The sequence below is a fragment of the Podarcis gaigeae genome, assembly GCF_964106915.1.
Source record: "Podarcis gaigeae genome assembly, chromosome: 1".
Taxonomy (NCBI): domain Eukaryota; kingdom Metazoa; phylum Chordata; class Lepidosauria; order Squamata; family Lacertidae; genus Podarcis; species Podarcis gaigeae.
The window spans coordinates 112427259-112445844 of NC_139678.1; the positions used below are offsets into that span (position 1 = coordinate 112427259).

At 39.3% G+C, this 18586-nt stretch overlaps 1 protein-coding gene across 7 annotated transcripts in view; it reads left to right on the plus strand.

Moving 5' to 3' along the window:
- NCKAP1 (NCK associated protein 1) overlaps positions 1–18586 on the plus strand; it is a 49700-nt gene that overhangs the window by 16436 nt on the left and 14678 nt on the right. For 4 of the 7 annotated variants that reach the window (XM_083705456.1, XM_083705458.1, XM_083705457.1 and 1 more), the window contains 13 exons: positions 3570–3662; positions 3925–3981; positions 4632–4774; positions 4870–4960; positions 6049–6186; positions 8540–8588; positions 10699–10855; positions 11370–11426; positions 12686–12782; positions 12914–13020; positions 14858–14990; positions 16285–16366; positions 17038–17096. In XM_083705456.1, coding sequence (XP_083561582.1) covers positions 3570–3662; positions 3925–3981; positions 4632–4774; positions 4870–4960; positions 6049–6186; positions 8540–8588; positions 10699–10855; positions 11370–11426; positions 12686–12782; positions 12914–13020; positions 14858–14990; positions 16285–16366; positions 17038–17096 — 1263 coding nt within the window. The remainder of the gene's footprint in view (positions 1–3569; positions 3663–3924; positions 3982–4631; positions 4775–4869; positions 4961–6048; positions 6187–8539; positions 8589–10698; positions 10856–11369; positions 11427–12685; positions 12783–12913; positions 13021–14857; positions 14991–16284; positions 16367–17037; positions 17097–18586) is intronic. The other 3 variants (XM_083705459.1, XM_083705460.1, XM_083705455.1) reach the window with 1 other exon arrangement.

The window sequence follows — 18586 nt, forward strand, 5'->3', positions numbered from 1 at the left end:
CCTGCGCTTAGGCTTACAATATGAAAGATATAACACTCAGTGAAAAAGGGATGGGGAAGGAGGAGGAAAAAAACAAACTCGGGCAACAGTTTTCAAAGTTAATAGTCAGCTGTATTGTAGAACCAGCTAAAATGGAAATAGTTCAGGTAGCCTGAGAGAATGGCTACCACCAGGTGACAGTGGACCAAAAGCAGCTGGTTCTCAGCAATGGTAACAGAATAGTAGTCAGATATCTGATTCTATTAGAACTGTAAAAAAAGAACAGGTTATTGTAACTAATTACAATAATTTGTATTAACCTTTGTTCTTGAAGACTTGTGCTGTTCACATACAGTCCTAGGTTATAGGTTATATGTACAGTAGGCCGAGACCACTGTACATATAACGTTCACACGCTCACTCACTTCTGGTATGCTATCTGATATATAAGGCCAGGGACAGATCCCAGCCCTGCTTTAAACTTGCAGTTGGAAAAGTGGGAGGGGAGATGCTGGTGGGGTGCTCCAGGCTCCGTAGCAGTTCAGCAGCCAACCAGTTGCAAGTTTTTCTCCTAATGTTGGGGAAAAGGTGGTCATCATTCAACTCCCAAGTGATCACACACCCCTGCAGCTCTAACATTGGTGGGGTGAGTCATACCTGTCATCACACATGTTGTGGTAAGTGAAATTCCTGTTGCACTGGAATTTCCAGCTAATTCCCACCTCCCCCCCCCCCCCCACAAACTACTATTGAAGTCCTCCTCCCTTTCAAAAGCAGTGTGTCATGCAGTGTTTGGGAGGCCAGAGAGGTTAAAAAGAAAAGGGGTGTGTGTGAGTCTAAAGGTCTCTTGGGATCACAGGACTGGTTTTGTGGTTCTTTGAATCTTGGCATATGTTTCAGGTGGGCTGGTGTAGTTTATAGATCTAATTGGACAAAATTTCCTGGAAAAAATCATTACAAGTAGTCTGAGATGGGGTCTAATATTTTCATCAGCCCCCTATCTGAAGGCATGTAATGACTAGCATCAGTAACATTAATTCGGGAAAGGTAGAAGTAAATACTGTTTAAAGTTGAATTAATTACCAGTCTTGCTTTTTGACTACAGAAAACATAAAAAGCATAAGACATTTAAAACTGTGGTAAAAGGCTAAGTGGTTTGATAGCTTTGGTGAAATAAATATTTCTTCACTAAGTGATAAATATTTTCAGAAAACAACCTTAATTTTTGATACTTTTCTGTATAAATATTCTACTATAATATATAACGATATAGCCATAAGATTGAATAATGTACATTGATACACTTAACTGCTCTTTGTTTCATTACCAGTCTAAAGGTGTGTACATTTTAATGTGGTTACGCTACTGTCTTATGCTGTATAATGCTCAGTGTGGTCTTTCAGTTTCTTTTCCTTGATCCGCCCCCCCCCCCCCCGTTCTTATTTATGTCTAGCCAGTACGATGTCGTATGATGTTATCCAATTGCAGAATGTGTGTGTATGATTGAGATATAAGTAATATATATATGTCAAGGGGGAGTTATTTAGCTAGATGCATATGAAAGAAGGTGACTGTGGAAAGGCCCTTAATCATATTAGACTTTTTATGTGTTCATGAGTTGGAGAACCATACAGACCCTCCTGAATTTGGGCCTGCAATATTTACCTTTCATTTTTCTCAAAAGGTAAACTTTTATCAAGATTCTGTTTCTGATGCCACCCTCTTTTAATATTTTGATTATTCTATGGTATCAAAGTAGTTGAACTGGTCATTCATTTATTCCTTACATAGACCCAGATACAAGCAATGACAGCATTTCCTGTACAAAATACACAAGTCTAATTGGCTCTACATACTATTTAAACATAGATTATGCTGAATGTACTTTTACATGCAAAATATGTAAATTTTATTTTACATAAATATGCTGCCTGCAGGCTCCATTAGACTTCAGTCTATTTTGTACTGGAAATGTTCTTATTGCTTTTTGACTTTGATATATGATGTCTATGTAAAGACAAAGTAGAAATGGATGGCCACACTGACCTAGATACACAAAAAACTAGAGTGGGCAGGATTTTCAATATTGCAGTGGCCAGGAATCATGAGATGCCAACCTTCAATTTCATAGTTCTGTTGACTGTGAGAACCAGCTTTTTTATGAAACAGGGAATGCTTTCCATTTTTGTGATCCATATGTGTATAATGAAAATTGAATTTGGGTAAAAGTGCCCCCCCATTAATGTCAAATGGAAGAATGTAATTTTAAAGTGTGATATTTATCAATGAAAATAAGTGAAAATCCCTGTGCAACTTTGTGGAAGACACTGTCTATCTAGTTTATGCTTACAACTGTGTGGCATAGATGTGTGTTTTTAAATGCTCTCTATACATTTGAAGGGCATGAAATTGTTTTTTAAAAAATTAATATAGGAAGTTGAAAGAAGATGTTCTAATTCTTCGCTAGTCTTTTGTGTAACTTTATTCTTTCCCTGTCTACTGATTAGTTTGTATCCTGCAGGAATAACACATTTGATCACTGCTGAAAAATACTGTGTGAAAATCTACTTTTACAACTACTGAATATCCTTGTATTCATAGTCTCTCTTCCATTTCCTCACCAGTGTCTAACACGCTATCCTCTTGCTTCTTTTTCATCTTTGTTTCTTTTGTTGCTTGTGTTTTAATGTATATTGTGTTATATGGGACTGCTTAAAGAACCGTGACTGTATTTTATGTTTGTATCTACATTTTATTTTGCATGCTTAACGTGGCTTTGCCTGGATATTCTTTTTGGTAAGTTCTGAATTTAAAGCGTATTGTTTTCTCCGTAGTAAAATCTGTAAACTCTGCTGCCACCTCTTTTCCCACCTCAAGAAATCTGTCCTTATTTTCTTTCATGCTGATTTGTGCTCATTAATGGTTTTGCTTTGGCTAATTACTCGTATAACCAATTCCTTTTTAACACTCTCTAATCTCTAGTAGTTATAGTTAATAATTTTGGTACTAATGTGTACTAATTAGCTGGTAGTTGGCGCTTATTAGAAGAAGCATTTAGTTGCAGAATGTGGGCACCATCACTTTCTTAACATGCTTGGAATGATTGCATATAGCCCAAAGGTGTATCCTTGCTTCTACATTCTGCCCCTTGGCCCATGTGGATAGGGAGGTTTGCATGTGCAGCAGTGTGCTGCCAGTTCCTGGAATGGGAAGCTAGCTTGTTTGCTACTTGCCCATCTAGCCCTCCCTCTCCAGGTCAGAGTCTGGCTTGGGCAGAGGTCAGGAAGGGGAAGCAGTCACTGGCTTCCTGTTTTCTTGACAATTGCCAGCAGAATGGTAGATGCTTACATCAATGGGAGGGAGAGTGACTTATTGAGCTTAAGGCAGGAGGAATTGTGCCCCTTAGTTTGTTCATATATTAAAATCACAACCATGAAGACCTTGCTATTGGAGAAATGCACTAAACATTTGATCCCTGTAAAAAATTGTGTACCTGCTTGTTGCAAATATGATTCCTTGGCTTTCTTAAAATTATGCATTTGTTTCCAAGAACTGTTTAGTTTATATGTGTGTGTGTGTTTGATTTGTAGCAACAGCTTGCTCAGCTGCAGAAAGAGAAATCAGAGATTCTGAAGAATCTGGCTTTATATTACTTCACGTTTGTTGATGTTATGGAATTTAAGGTAAGGCACCTGAAGTACAGTTCAGCTGCTCTTGCAGGCCTTGATAGAATTTCACAACCATTGACTGCAGATTAAATAGTTTATTATGAATTGCTTTTTAAAAGTGCTTTCTATGTTAAAGTAATGGATATTTTAAAATTTGTTTTTTAAAAAACGTATTGCTGTTATTGGCTGAGGGTGTGTTTTTGGTTTTTTTTTCCAAATTCAGGAAAAAATGTCCAGTAATAATTTCAGATTATTCCTTTCTCTTTTTGTTTTCAAGGACCATGTCTGTGAATTGCTGAACACTATTGATGTTTGCCAAGTCTTCTTTGATATTGTAAGTCCACGAAAGTTTTTAAAAATTCAACTGAACTGCAATTCTTAATACATTTACTAGGGAGCGAGCACAAGTGAACACATTGGGAAATTACTTCCAAGTAAACATGCATAGGATTACACTGCGCAGCTGAGATAAAAATGACCTGAGTCCTAAATAGTTTAGGCCTTTAAATCAATACGAATACTACAAAATTGTGCCTGGAAATGGACTGGGAGTTGAAGTGGCTGTTCAAACATTGGTCTTGACCTATTCCTCTAATTGCAGTAAAGGTGGAAAATGGTCAAATGATGCTGTAGCTCACTTCCAATGTATTAGTTTTGTCTGGGAGTTTTGGTCCTTTATGTATGCACTGCTTTCTAACATAATTCTTGGAAATATCTGAAAAGGTCATTCAGCCTGGAGTCCTCTAAGAGTGAGTCCATTGAGTTGTGCTAACCTATTACACATTTTAGTGTTTAATATGTGCTACAGTAAATAAAGATAATATATTTAAGGTGCTTCTCTATGTTTAATAGGTGCTAATAGGTGCTAATTTTAAATTGTGTGAGACGTTTCAAATGCATATGAAATGTATGAAGGATTAGAACTTGAAGATGATATGAGTAATCTGTTACAATACAAAACCTTTTTTTGTATTTCATTTCTAGACTGTAAATTTTGATTTAACAAAGAACTACCTAGATTTAATCATAACCTACACAACACTAATGATATTGCTGTCTCGGATTGAAGAGCGGAAGGCCATCATAGGGTTGTACAACTATGCTCATGAGATGACACATGGAGCAAGGTAAAAATGCATAGCACACTGAATGTCTTTTTTGTGATGATTGGGAGCATGTTATACAATGCATTTTCCTTAATCTCGTTTGTTGCTTTTTTTAGTGATAGGGAATACCCACGTCTTGGCCAGATGATTGTGGATTATGAGAACCCTTTGAAGAAGATGATGGAGGAATTTGTACCACATAGTAAAGTATGTATAAGCCTTTTCCTCCTCTTTCTGACCATTTGTCTGACTGTCTCTCCCCCCTTTTTTCTGAAAATATTTTTTTATGTTTTTTTTAAAAAACAGAAAATTGAGGATAAGCAGTTTTTAATAAAATTGACAAGCTTTCCCCTCTTTCTGTGTGCATTTAAAAGAATTAAATAGTTCATTTAGACAACCCAAACCCATGATAGTTTGTGAGGTTAATGGCAATTCTGAAGATGTCTACTTAGAAGAGGAAAGTTCCATTGAATCCATTGGGGCTTATTCCCAGTAAAGTGAGCGTAGGATTGCAGGCTTAAGTGTGGGACTAAGGTACCAGCACACCGAACCACCTCTTCAGGCACAAGTGTGGGCCTGAAAAGGTCAAGTTGGGGATGTGCATGCACAATCCCTGCTGCAGTGTTTTCCTGCACACCGATACTACTTCAAACCTTCCCATATTTAGAGAGAAGGTCTGAAGGGGGAATCTAAGCACATTCAGGTGAATGCACTTAGAATTCCCCTTCAAACCCTCTCAAAATTAGAACACCTGAAAAGGGGACCATGCATATAAACTTCCCACTTTTAGCCCATATACATTCTCCACAAAATCTTGAGGTCTGTTATTTTCACTTCTTGCCAGTGTTGCTCCTTTCTGTCCTACTCTGCCATGACTATGCCCATCCTTGCAAAAAAAGCAGAGTAGGAAATAAATATTCCGTGCCCATGACAGTTTGAAGCAAGCTTCGAGTCTTTGAGAAATGATCAAAATTGACTGTAGGGATAACATGCTTATACTGTATCCAAATTCTCTAATATCAACCTAGTTATTTAAGAACTTACAATTTGCACTTTAAAATAATATTTTAAATTTTAAAATCCTTTGGCGAAGGTTGCAAGTTTGTGAGGCAAGGAAAAAATATATCAAGTCCCGGCATTTGTCTCATACAGCGTTGGATAGACATGAAATACATGACCATTAGATGCTTGAGAGTACTGTAATAATGGAATAGATTAGAAAAACGTTAAATTGTATTTATTGTACTTAACTGCTAATCGTTCAAAACAATATGTTTGTATTTACTGTTTTCTAGGCTCTTTCAGATGCCCTAATCTCACTCCAGATGGTCTATCCTCGACGAAACCTCTCAGCTGACCAATGGAGAAACGCACAACTCTTGAGCCTCATCAGCGCTCCCAGCACAATGCTTAATCCTGCACAGTCAGACACAGTACGATACTTTACTTTGATTCAATTCTATGGAACTTAAAGTTTGTGAGATTTGCTTTTGAAAATTCCCAGCTGAGGTTATTCATTCTCTCTCTCTCTCTCTCTCTCTCTCTCTGTGTGTGTGTGTGTGTGTGTGAGAGAGAGAGATATGAGGCTAGACTCCCCCCGAAGGAACAAGTGTGCACTTTGGGGGTACTTCTGGATCTACTGTTACTCAAGGCACAAGTGGCCTCAATGGCACACAGTGCCTTCCATCAGCATCAGCTGGTGGGCCAGATATGACACACTGACTCGGCCCCGAACACACTGACCAGATGCTTGGAAGCTGTGGCTGGATGGTTTCGTGGGAGCCGATTGAAACTAAATCCTTCAAAGACAGAGGTCCTATGGCTAGGTCGGGATGGCATGGGGATGAGGGACCAACTCCCTTCTCTTGCGAGGGCCCAATTAGTGCCATTGCCTTCCGTTAAGAGTTTGGGTGTAATCCTTGATGCCTCCCTTTCCATGGAGGCGCAAGTTACAGCAACAGCCAAGGCGACATTTTTCCACCTTCACCGCATCAAGCAGTTGGTCCCTTACCTTTCCCGCCCCGACCTGGCCACAGTGATCCATGCGACGGTCATCTCCAGGCTTGACTACTGTAATTCGCTCTATGCGGGGCTGCCCTTGAAGCTGTCCCAGAAACTCCAGCGGGTACAGAATGCTGCAGCGAGGCTCCTCACGGGGTCTCTGCCATGGGAGCATATTCACCCAGTGCTTTTCAAGCTGCACTGGCTCCCGGTGGAGTACAGGGTCAGATTTAAGGTGCTGCTTTTGACCTTTAAAGCCCTTCACGGCCTAGGACCCTCGTACCTACGGGACCGCCTCTCCTGGTATGCCCCACGGAGAGCCTCAAGGTCCATAAATAATAACACCCTAGTGGTCCCAGGCCCTAAAGAAGTTAGATTGGCTTCAACCAGAGCCAGGGCCTTTTCAACTCTGGCTCCGGCCTGGTGGAACGCTCTGCCTCATGAGATCAGGGCCCTGCAGGATCTGATTTCTTTCCGCAGGGCCTGTAAGACAGAGTTGTTCCGCCTGGCCTTTGGCTTGGAGCCAATTTGATTCCCCCCCCCCCTCTCTCTTTTTTCCTCCTCTTTCTTTCTTTTCCTTCTCCTGTGATGAGGCTACATTTTAATATTTTAATGTTCCATTATTTTAATGTTGTATTTTATTTTTGTTTTTAAGTTGTAATCATTCATCTTGTTTTTATTATTGCTTGTAAGCCGCTCTGAGCCCGGCCTTGGCTGGGGAGGGCGGGGTATAAATAAATTATTATTATTATTATTATTATTATTATTATTATTATTAGACCCTAACTTTTGCTGTTTGCACTCTAGTAACCTTTAGATTAATTACTGCCATGTGTGTTATATGTGGGGCAGCTGATGAAGATGGTTTAGAAACTGCAGCTAGCACGGAATTTGGCAGCCAGATTTCTGACTCTGATCTGAGTGTCTAGCACTAATTCTGTTACAACTGTGCCAGTTACCAATTATTTTCCAAACTCAATTCAGAGTTATGTTTTTAATATATAAAACCTTATGCAGCTCAGGACCCAAATACCTCAGGAGTTAACTCTGCTCATATGAACATACCTGAGCTTCATTCACCGTCAGAGACCCTTCTCCATGTGCCTTCTCTGAGGGACGTGTGGACAAGAAGTGGAGTCATGTCATAATCGATATGGGATATGTCCTCAAAGTGTCTTGCAAATGTGTTGCAGCATTATACCAAAGGTTCTGTTGCATCTGCCCCTGGGCCAGATTTCCAAAGCTCTGCTGAATGACACTGAGAAGATGCAGAAGAATAGTTGCTTCACCACAGTGTAGGCCCAATAATAGTCTCTTGCTAGTGTTTGAATAACCTTCCCATGAATTTTACTCTACCTGTCCTCCAGCTGTCTTCCCACTGCCTCAAAGCCAGAGTGAGTGAGTAACAAGTGGATCTCAGATCATTTAAGATCATTTTGATCTGTGTGCCTCATCAGGCTGCTAGGTCATAGCATAGATTGTCCATTTGTTCCTGGAACCAAAAAGATGTAGCATAAGCTCCTAGAGTTAGAACTGTGCCCAGCATATGGACCGTGCCTTTCCAGGGTGTGCCCACACAAAGGATCAGGAGGAGTTGGTTTAGAGCAACTAGAGTGTACTTTAAACCCTTTTGTACCCCTGAAGCAGCCCTTCCCTAAATAAATGATTTCACTTAGAGAGCTGTTATTATTTCATCAGCCTTGTTTAAAGTATTGTACCCAGAGCTCATGTATTAACTAGATTGCAATGTGTCATTTTCTGATGACAGCTTGTTTTTACAAACAGATGCCATGCGAATACCTGTCTCTGGATACAATGGAGAAGTGGATTATATGTAAGTTTGATGTTCTACTGAAGTGCTTCCTGTTTCTTTACAGCTGTTTTCATGTATAATGGAGCCACGAGGTCAGTTCAGATGTAACAGTGCCCACCTCTTAGCCATGGTTAAGGGAGCAGGAGCACTCATTCTGTCTCCCAAGGCCCAGTCTTCATATGTGCAAAATGCACTCGTAGCTTAAACCATTGCTAACCAACATAATTGTAACCAAGGTTTGGTCTTTATCAGGATTCTTTAACAATTTTCAAACCCGGTTTTAAAACAAACTGTGCTTAGCAATAACCATGGCTAGCATTGGTATTGACTTAGCTATTAGCTTAGTGAAGACACTGGGCGGGAGTGTGCAGGGAGCTCATATACGGGAGCTAGGCTGAGGCTATTCTGATCTCATTATCCCATTAATAAAAGGCAATGTTACAATTGTGTAAGCTCTAAGTTCTGAGGTATTGGAATTTTGTAAGCATGTCCCAGAGCTAAGCACTTCTAATTCCATTGGTATCTACGGGGAAGTAATAGAACTTTTAACTACTTAACTTTGGCTGGATTTTGTCCTATGGGTGAGATCAAACATCACATCAGCAAATTCAATTGGACTTGCCCCTTCTCTTTTCCCACCCATCAAATATGTTCTGACAGGTTCTCCTAAATCTCCAGAGGAGTTTTTGAAGGGTGGGAGCGGGAGCTGCAGGGTGGAGGAAAGAAAGACTCATTTGCATGTTATAAAGTTCTTTGTGCAAGTTGACAGCATTGGCTGTTTTGTTGCTGTATTTGGGCAGTTCAAGAGTACTTATACATGCTGTAGAATTTCATTTTGCAGCATGGCTAAATGCAGATGATGTGCTAGGAAAAAGATATACTATTTATGGGTAAAATGCACGTTTATGGGTAAAATGTTTTGCTATCATAACCAGTAGGGCGGGACCTGAGCCTCTCTTTCAAAAATTGTTTCCCATGCTGATGTTGCAAATTTATAATCAGATTTATCAGCATTTCTTTCTACTGTGCATTTTCTATATTAAGCCTTTATTCCTAAATTGATTATTGTGAGCTGTGGACTTAAGTTAGGATACTTGGGCAGGGGCAGCATCCAAACATTTCCACTGGCACAAGCACTTTGGGCCACACAATGGAGTTTCCTTTACTCATACATCCCTCATGTGTCCCCTTCCTAATATGTTCTGGGTTCCCTCACCCCCCACCCTCTGGAGCAGATTCAGATAGTGGGCAAAGGAGAGGGCAGGGAAATTCCGCTGCACAGCCAAAAGCTCTTGTCCTAATGGAACTGTTTAGCTGACTACAGTCCATTGACTGTTGAATGACAAGTAGGTTGAGGATTTACCTGTTAGTTGCAGTAAAATAAATCTATGGGGAAGACCACACATGTGACAGAGCAATCTCACTTGCATGCAGAAGCTCCTTTCTGTCTCCTGCCAGTCGCCTTGTTGGGCTAGATGGACCAATGGTTTAACTCATTATAAGCTTCCTTTGTTCCTATAAAACGGTGGTTCCCAAACCTCCCCCCCCCCCATGGACCCCTTGAAAATTGCTGAGGATCTTAGTAGAGCGCTTAATGATTTTTCAGCTTGTTATAGCAATTGTAATGCACTGTGCTAAATGCTATATGATTTTTAATTGTGTTTTTAGTGCTGCTTATTTCTTCTTACATTAGATTTTATTGCATTCCATGGAATTGTAGTACAGGGGAATCCCCACTTACATGGGGGTTCCATTTTTGGCCAGCCATGCGCATCACCGGGATGTGCGTAAGTGAGGATTGCCCCGTTTCACTTCTGGCCCTCTTCCACCCCCTTTTTGAACCTTTTTTCGTGTGTGTCAGCTGGAACACACATGCTGATTGCATTCAAGTGGGGAGACATCTATACAGTTAAATGCAATGTAAGAAATAGGACAAAGAATTAAAATACCACTAAAAATCAATATGAATATTTAATACAATGGATGTGTCATCTCCGGTCTTCAACTACAAATCCACTGAATGCTGCAGACCACCTTAATGAAGCTTGTGGACCACTGGTGGTACAGACAACAGTTTGAATTTGTCACCATGACTTTTACATAATGCTGATTTTTCTTTCTCTTTTCAAAGTTGGGTTTATTTTGTGCCATGGAGTCCTGAACAGTGATGCAACTGCTTTGACCCTTTGGAAGCTTGCTCTTCAAAGCAGTTCTTGCTTGGCTTTGTTTCGGGATGAAGTTTTCCATATTCACAAAGCTGCAGAAGACTTGTTTGTAAACATAAGAGGGTACGGTTTTTGAAATATAGATACAGATTAGATTTTATTGCATTTGCTATATATATGCATATAGTGGGAAATGAGAGATAGATGAACAAGAGAAATCTTGTGGAATTCAGTGATATCTAGGGTTGAGATTGAGAAAGCAGCAGCATCTTGCATATGCTCTCCCTCCTTTTACTTTCCTCCACATAAAATACCCCACTTTCCTTTACCCAGGTTCTTCATTGTGCTTGAATTGGGGGTTTTTACACTTAATTCTTGGAGTTGCTTTAAATTTAAACATTGCTTTTGGTTGCATGCCTTTTAACTTTGTTCAGAAATTGAAGCCTAGCTCTATGTTCACTTATTCCTGAGTCTGAGATGGCATTTGATCTAAATACAGGACCCCTTAACTGACCCGTTGGGAAGCCTTTTTCCAGGAACTGGTTAGTTAAAGGAAAGTTGCTCTTTCTGATGCAATTGCAGAGAGATGGGAAGTCTTTATCACCAATATGTTTATACATTTTGTTTACACTTTCAGCTATAACAAACGTATTAACGACATAAGAGAGTGCAAGGAAGCGGCTGTATCACATGCGTAAGTGTACTGTAAAATATGTTTTTATAAAATACTACTAATTACATTTTTCAGTATTTAGCCAAACTATACAACTGTATCAGCAATGCTGAAAGATAGTTGCTTAAAAGCACCTCATGGCAAACGGAAGAATCTCTTGCTTGTTTTGTGTAGAGACTTGCCAGTTTCTCTTTCCTCATCTGCTGCTCCTATATACTTGGAAGCCCCATCTCTCTGTAGCTGGTTTTGCTTCCTGTTCACCAGCTGAATCTTTCAATCCAAGCCTATATTTTATACAATGAATTTCACTCTGTGTTCCCTTACATTGGGAATGGAGAACTTCAGGGCTAGGGGCCAAATGTGTCTCTCCAGACCCCTATCTGGCCCTTTGGACTCTCTCCAGGTCACCCCCCCCCCCACAGGCCACAACCCTTGCAGTTCTGGAATGTGTCCTTGAACTCTGGTAATGCTGCTTGGATGGAGGGCAGAATGGTTGCTGTGTGTAGCCTACTATACAATGGTAAAATTCATATTGAGAACTCTTCCCGCTTTGATCTCTGGCCCCATCCACTATGGGCATGTGGCTCATGGAAGATTGCCCAGAAAAGAATTCAACTCTGGGATGAAAATCATTTCCTACCTTTGCCTTACATAGAGTTGTAGAGCTGGAAGGGACCCTAAGAATCATCAAGTCAAACCCACTGCAATGCAGGAATATTCAGTTGTCCCATACAGGGATTGAACCTGCAACCTTGGTGTTATCAGCACCACCTTCTAACCAACTGAGCTCTCCAGGCATGGCTGGTCTGATCTGGGATATTATTATTTAGTACAGGAGTGGCAAATATGTGACCATCCAGGTACTACTGGACTACAACTCCGATTATCCATGACTGTGGGTCATGCTGTCTGGGACTGCTAAGAGCTGGAGTCCAAAAAAAATCTGGAGAGCCACAGGCTTCCCACCTCTTTTCTCAGACCAGTTTGCTGCATACATTACATAAAAGTCAGAGGAAATGTTCCAGCCAATATAAAAAAACCTGTCAAAACCAGATTTTACATAACTGTTTTCTTTAAATCTTTATTTCCACTGGTAACATGAAAATGTAATGGCCTCACAAATGTATTAAAACTTGATCTTAAGGAGCAATATGAGAGGTGGTTTTTAAACACCATTTTTAATTGAGAATGCACTGCCATGGATTCTAAGCACAACTTGAAATGATTTTTGAAGTACAGTATTGTGGTGATTAATTGCAGTATTTGTATTCTGAAAACAGTGGTTCAATGCACAGAGAAAGACGCAAATTTTTACGGTCTGCACTGAAAGAACTAGCTACTGTCCTGTCAGATCAGCCAGGGCTGTTGGGTCCCAAGGTAAGTAAGCTTAGTAAATAGGAGGGAAATTATTTACGGGCGCAATCCACTGAGTTCATTTCCATTTGCTGTACATTCACTTATAATATCTGCAAAGGGAAACATTTTAATGTGTGTTTGGTTTCTTCCAGGCACTTTTCGTCTTTATGGCATTATCGTTTGCTCGTGATGAAATTATTTGGCTTCTACGACATGCAGATAACATGCCAAAGAAGAGTGCAGATGATTTCATAGATAAGTACGTTTCATATCTGGTATATTTTAAAATTCAGATTTCTTGCATGATATGGAATCCACTGTTGCCAAAGCACTTTGGTATATTGTACTACTACTTGTTTTTCTCCTTATTCTTCAGGCATATTGTGGTCTTGATTGCATTGATATATGGAGGTTTTTTCCTTGACTTGGTTGATCACCGTTATTTCTAGATATGTTAAAATAATGTTTCCCTTCGCTACTGTGGGATGTGAAAACAAAATTTCATTAAGATACATTTGTGAGTGTAATGAATGCAAAGCCATTCAGTTCAGAATAATGTGCTGGAATTCATATAGCAAAGGTCTCGTGTCTATCTAGCCATGTCCCCAAACTCAGCTCCTTTAAATAGTCAGCATGCATTCGGCAGGGTAGTGGTGAAAAATGCCACATTGGCCTTAATCCAGAGAGCTTATGTAGAAGCTTCCCTAAAAAGATTTCAAACATTTTCTTTGATTCTTCACACACCTGCTGCTACACTGTAGTCCTGCCTTGAAATGACATTAAAATTGCAATCCTATACATGTCTACTTAAAAGTAAGCCCCATTTAATTCAGTGGTATTTACTCTCAGAAATGTGTGTATAGGAGTGCCGGCTAAGTCTTAAAAGCAGCTTATCATTCCTGTGTGTTTGTGTTTGCAGATCACAAACAAAAGTTGCGCTGAGCTTGCAACAGTTAGTTGCATAACTCTCTAGTCTAGATTGTAACCATTTCCAAAGGGATAACTCTGTCTTGTGACTCCCCAAAGTACATCCATTAATTGGGGGATAGTTTCCTGGTGTAACTATGAAGCCCTATATAGCAAGTTGTACAGTCACTTTTTCTAAATAAATTAAAAAATTGTCCAGTAGCACATTAGAGACCAACTAAGTTTGTTCTGGGTGTAAGCTTTCGTATGCATGCACACTTCTTCAGATACTTGCCTGAATCTAGATTCATTTTTTCTGTCTTTGCAAATTGTGTCTGTATTGAAACTTCACTTTTATGTATAAATAAATAGTTGAATGCCTTTTTTCCCAATCGGCATGTCGTTCTTCACATACATAAAGTTCCATAACTGATTTACATTTACAAAATGTAGAAAATCCTGATATCACAACAAAATAAACGAGTAGTGGCAGGCCTTTAATAGTTGTCCAAGCTTGGTCTGCTAAGATAATACCTTCAGGATCAGTTTGGCGATAGTAGTCCAGGATCCTGGAGGAATGTTGCCTTCTCTTGTGGCTGTTCAGCACCCAGCAATCTGCTCCCCAAAACAACACATACTTTTCTAATCAGAGCAATGTAAGAGGATGTGTGCCATGCACTTTTATTGATTGTCAGTTCTAGAGGATCAACAGGAACATTTGTCCCATAGGTTGTTTTCAAAAGTCTTTCTTTTGAACTTCAAAGCATGTTGTGACCCAGCCCTTAACATTTTCTGCAAGTAGCTTCCCACTGGGCTTGAAAACAAGAGTGGTGATGTCAGCAAAACCATCCCTCTTTGTTTTCTTAATTCCACCGCTTCGCCCCCCCCCCTTCTTCCAAATATATCTTTTAATAGCTGTTTTCTTTAATTATGTGGGCTCACTGGGGCAAAGCTAGAGAGCTTTTTCAGTAATAAAGCGAATGTGTTTATTTACTTAATTATGGCTTTCCACATGTAGTTTCCCTGCTAGCGTTCTCTCTATTTCACTGAAAACTTGGATATACTTAAGTAGCAAATAACCATGATTTAAGGACCAATAAATAGCCTGAAAATGAGAATTTCACACCACTTGACATTTTTCACACATGCTTACATTAGTCAATATTCTTTGTTTCTCTTTCGTTCCTAAGGCACATAGCAGAGCTGATTTTCTACATGGAAGAGCTCAGGGCACATGTACGAAAATATGGCCCAGTTATGCAAAGATACTATGTGCAGTACCTATCGGGCTTTGATGCAGTTGTCTTAAATGAACTTGTGCAGGTAAGTGGTGAGGATATTGCTATAAAAAGGTTACAAGTACTCAATTAAGTACTGACTTGTTAATTTTCATCCTGAGTGAAGAAATGCTAAGAAGTTAAAATACCCTTTAAAGTATCCTGTAAGGTGTGAACTTCTATTAGACAACCCAAAGACTAAAACATGATATACAGGTTCCATAGAAACTACATATTTTGTACAGACACCAGTCAATCACAGATACATAGTTACTATCAATCACTGAAAAATGACTATTTTACTTTTTCATTGCCCACTAGATGGAGCTCAGATTTTATACTACACAACACATCCGCGTAGATGTTCAACATTTAAACTAGTAGTCATCCTGTAGGGATAAAGCTGCTTGTATTGGGGAGGAAATAATCTTTTTGTTAATTTTCAATTGCATGTAGTTAAGATGACATTGTAATGAGGGAAGGCTGTTTGAAAACAAAATGGAGTCAATCAGCAACCAGTGTCTCTTCTCTGTAGTTCTCAGCCCCTTTAATTGTGTACATTATAGCATTTGTTTATTACATCTGAATGGACAGGGGAGCTCTTTAAAATGGTCTTGCTTTCACAAATAAATATTCAGGATCCTATTATACAGCGCTCATAACTTCCATTATTTTGGAGACTACTGCTAAAAATGTGCCAAATTCCTGATTCCCTCTATTGAGAAACAAATTACAAGCATCATAGACTTGGTGGATTAAGTGACATTAGGTGGATTAAGTGACATTGGCACCCGTGAAATAATACTAACCCCACTTCACAACCCTATGTCAGAAAAACAGTTTCCATACTTTAATTGCCCAAGTGGAAGTCTGAAAGTTTGTGGGGTGATTTTGAGGTGGTGCAGGGAGAAGAAGCAGGTTCTCTGTATACAGCTGCCCTTCTTCTCATGTACTTCACACACAGTCCTCTCTCATACATAAACTATGTGCACCTTAGTCCTACATGTGCTCCACTGGCACCACTCACTATCCTGCTACTTTTAAAATTTATGTCCTTATATTTATATCCCACATTTCTTTCATTGTGGAGCCTGTGTGCTATTCAGGCAGCAATAAGGCTCAGACCTGCTTAAGTGGTGGCCTCACATGCCTTCATACCATAACCTGTGATCTCATACAAAGACAAGCACCAGGCTGAGGTCCAGATGGAGCTGCACAGGAGTTTCCTGCCAGCCACATATCCGTTGATGTGTTCTCCGCTTTATTTTGATGCAGTGATAATTGTGTAGCTGGAAAAATAACTGCTATAACACAGTAGTGCCCTGGTTTCTGATTTTTAGAATCTTTCGGTATGCCCTGAAGATGAGTCCATCATTATGTCCTCTTTTGTAAACACCATGACCTCCTTAAGTGTGAAGCAAGGTAAGTTATGCATATGTAAGCCATGAACTTAAACTATGTCTGCCATAGCAAAAGTGGAAATAGTGTGTCTTAAGTGGGTAACATGAGGTCCTGCAGATTTTGTTGGGTCGACTCTCAGCACCTCCCTACAGCTTGGGCAATAGCAGGGAAGGTGGAACTTACAGTCCAAGACAATCTGCTGCCTTAGAGAGTACTAATTCCTGTACATATTGTGGATAGATATGTAACATTCAGATCCTCTGTGCATTTCTGCATATAGAGGACACTGCCATGTTCATGAGAGGAGCATACAAGCCTTGTGAATTGCTGCCTTCTTCTGATGACCTTTGGAAACCCTACATTTGCTATCCATTGGCTTGTGAAAAACTAAGGTTGCAATCCTATATATACTTGCATGGGAGTTAATCCCATTAAGTTCAGAATGGACTGGACTGTAAGGCATGTATACTTTTGAGACCGTAATCCTACATATGCTTACCTTGGGAATAAATTATACTAAAAAGCATGGGTATTTCTTCTGAGTAAATACACATAAGACTGCTCTGTAAATAAGATACACATGCCAGCTCTCCCCACCCCTCCATTTTTTGTTGACTTTAAATATGTGTATTAATTGGGTGAAACATTTGTCCAAATGGTTTTTTCATATTTTATTTTTCCACATGATGCAGTTGAAGATGGGGAGGTATTTGACTTCAGAGGAATGAGGCTCGATTGGTTTAGATTACAGGTAAGAATTACTTTTGTGCACTCTTCAAAGCAATATTGCTTTCCCTGTGTTAAAGAGTAGATCAGTTTTAAATCAAAGTGATTTAAAATAATTGATTTAAATATTTGAGTTCACATTTTGAAATTCATGTATTTCCCAAACAGGCATTCAGGAAGGGAATGGTTCACAGTATGACCAGGGTGTTTTTCACAAACAAACAAAACAGCTAAAAGGAGGATAAAGCCAAGATTGTGGTGGAGAAAAATATGTAGGCTGACTAGTTTTGAGTAAATTCAGTAGTAGACTACCACTGCTTTTGCTGCTGCCCATAATATGAATAATGCAAAATTGTAAAGAAAAATAGATTAATTCATATGTGTTGTTCAGAAGAGGCAGGCATTGTGAAAAGGAGATGAAATATTCAAAAAAAGCTGTGCTGCATTTACTTTTTAAAGTAGAATGGCACATGAAATACCTGAAGTAGCATATATCAATGTACAAATTTAATCTGAATTGAAAACTTTTTCATAGGATAAACTTCAGCAGACGTTTTCACCCCCCCCATTGTTCAAAGCAGGAGCACAGAATTACATCAAACAGTTTCAGGAAGCGTGAAATAGAGTGATAAGGATAGAAGAGAAGTCTGTAATAACAAAGCTGTACGGCCAAATCAGAGTTGAGAAGGTTATGTCCTGTTCTTCAACACTTTATTACACATACTCAAAGAGAACCTTTGTAGAAAGGTCACATTGCCAGACACTAAGCCAGTCATTTTTCTTAGAAGTTGGTTAGGAGATAATGTAAAAGGCCTGGTTTTCCTCAGTTGTTCAAAGAAGTTGTAAAGGCAAACAAGAGTTGGAAGAACATACATTCCTTTTTATGCAATGCTGGATTTAGGTTTGTTTTTAAAACAAAAAACAAAAAAACCCACGTTCCAAAAATAAGACAATATGGTATATGCTTCAAGCTCTGTTTTTTTGAAATTGGGCCCAGTAAATCTTTGGCTACAAACTAAGAGGGATTTTTGAACAACCAGCCCTTTTCAAGTAACATCTGCAGCAGTAGCAAAACAGTATGGCATTACTATGCCCTGATATTGTTTTGATCCTAGTAGGGTGCCACTATGAAAATATTTACCTTTTCTTCAACAAATATTATAAGCAGGTTTTGTCTATAAATATGAATTTGACTCTTAAGTATAAGTAAAGCAACTGAAAAATAAGGCTTGCTTAGTGAATCCTCAAATAACCTCTTTTGTGGATCTGTACATTTTTTAAAGTCCCAGTTTCAAGAACGAGCAAACCCTCAGCATGTTCCAAAAGTAGATATGGAGGAGTAAGGCAGCTTAGAATGGGTTGTATTATAAACTTGACTTGCCCCAAGCAAATTAGAGCAAGCTACAGTGCTACCGTGTGTGTGTGTGTGTGTGTGTGTGTGTGTGTAGATTTTGCTCATTTTTTAAAAAAACTAATGCATTCAAATGAAAGCAGATTTTTAGATAAGAATTAGAA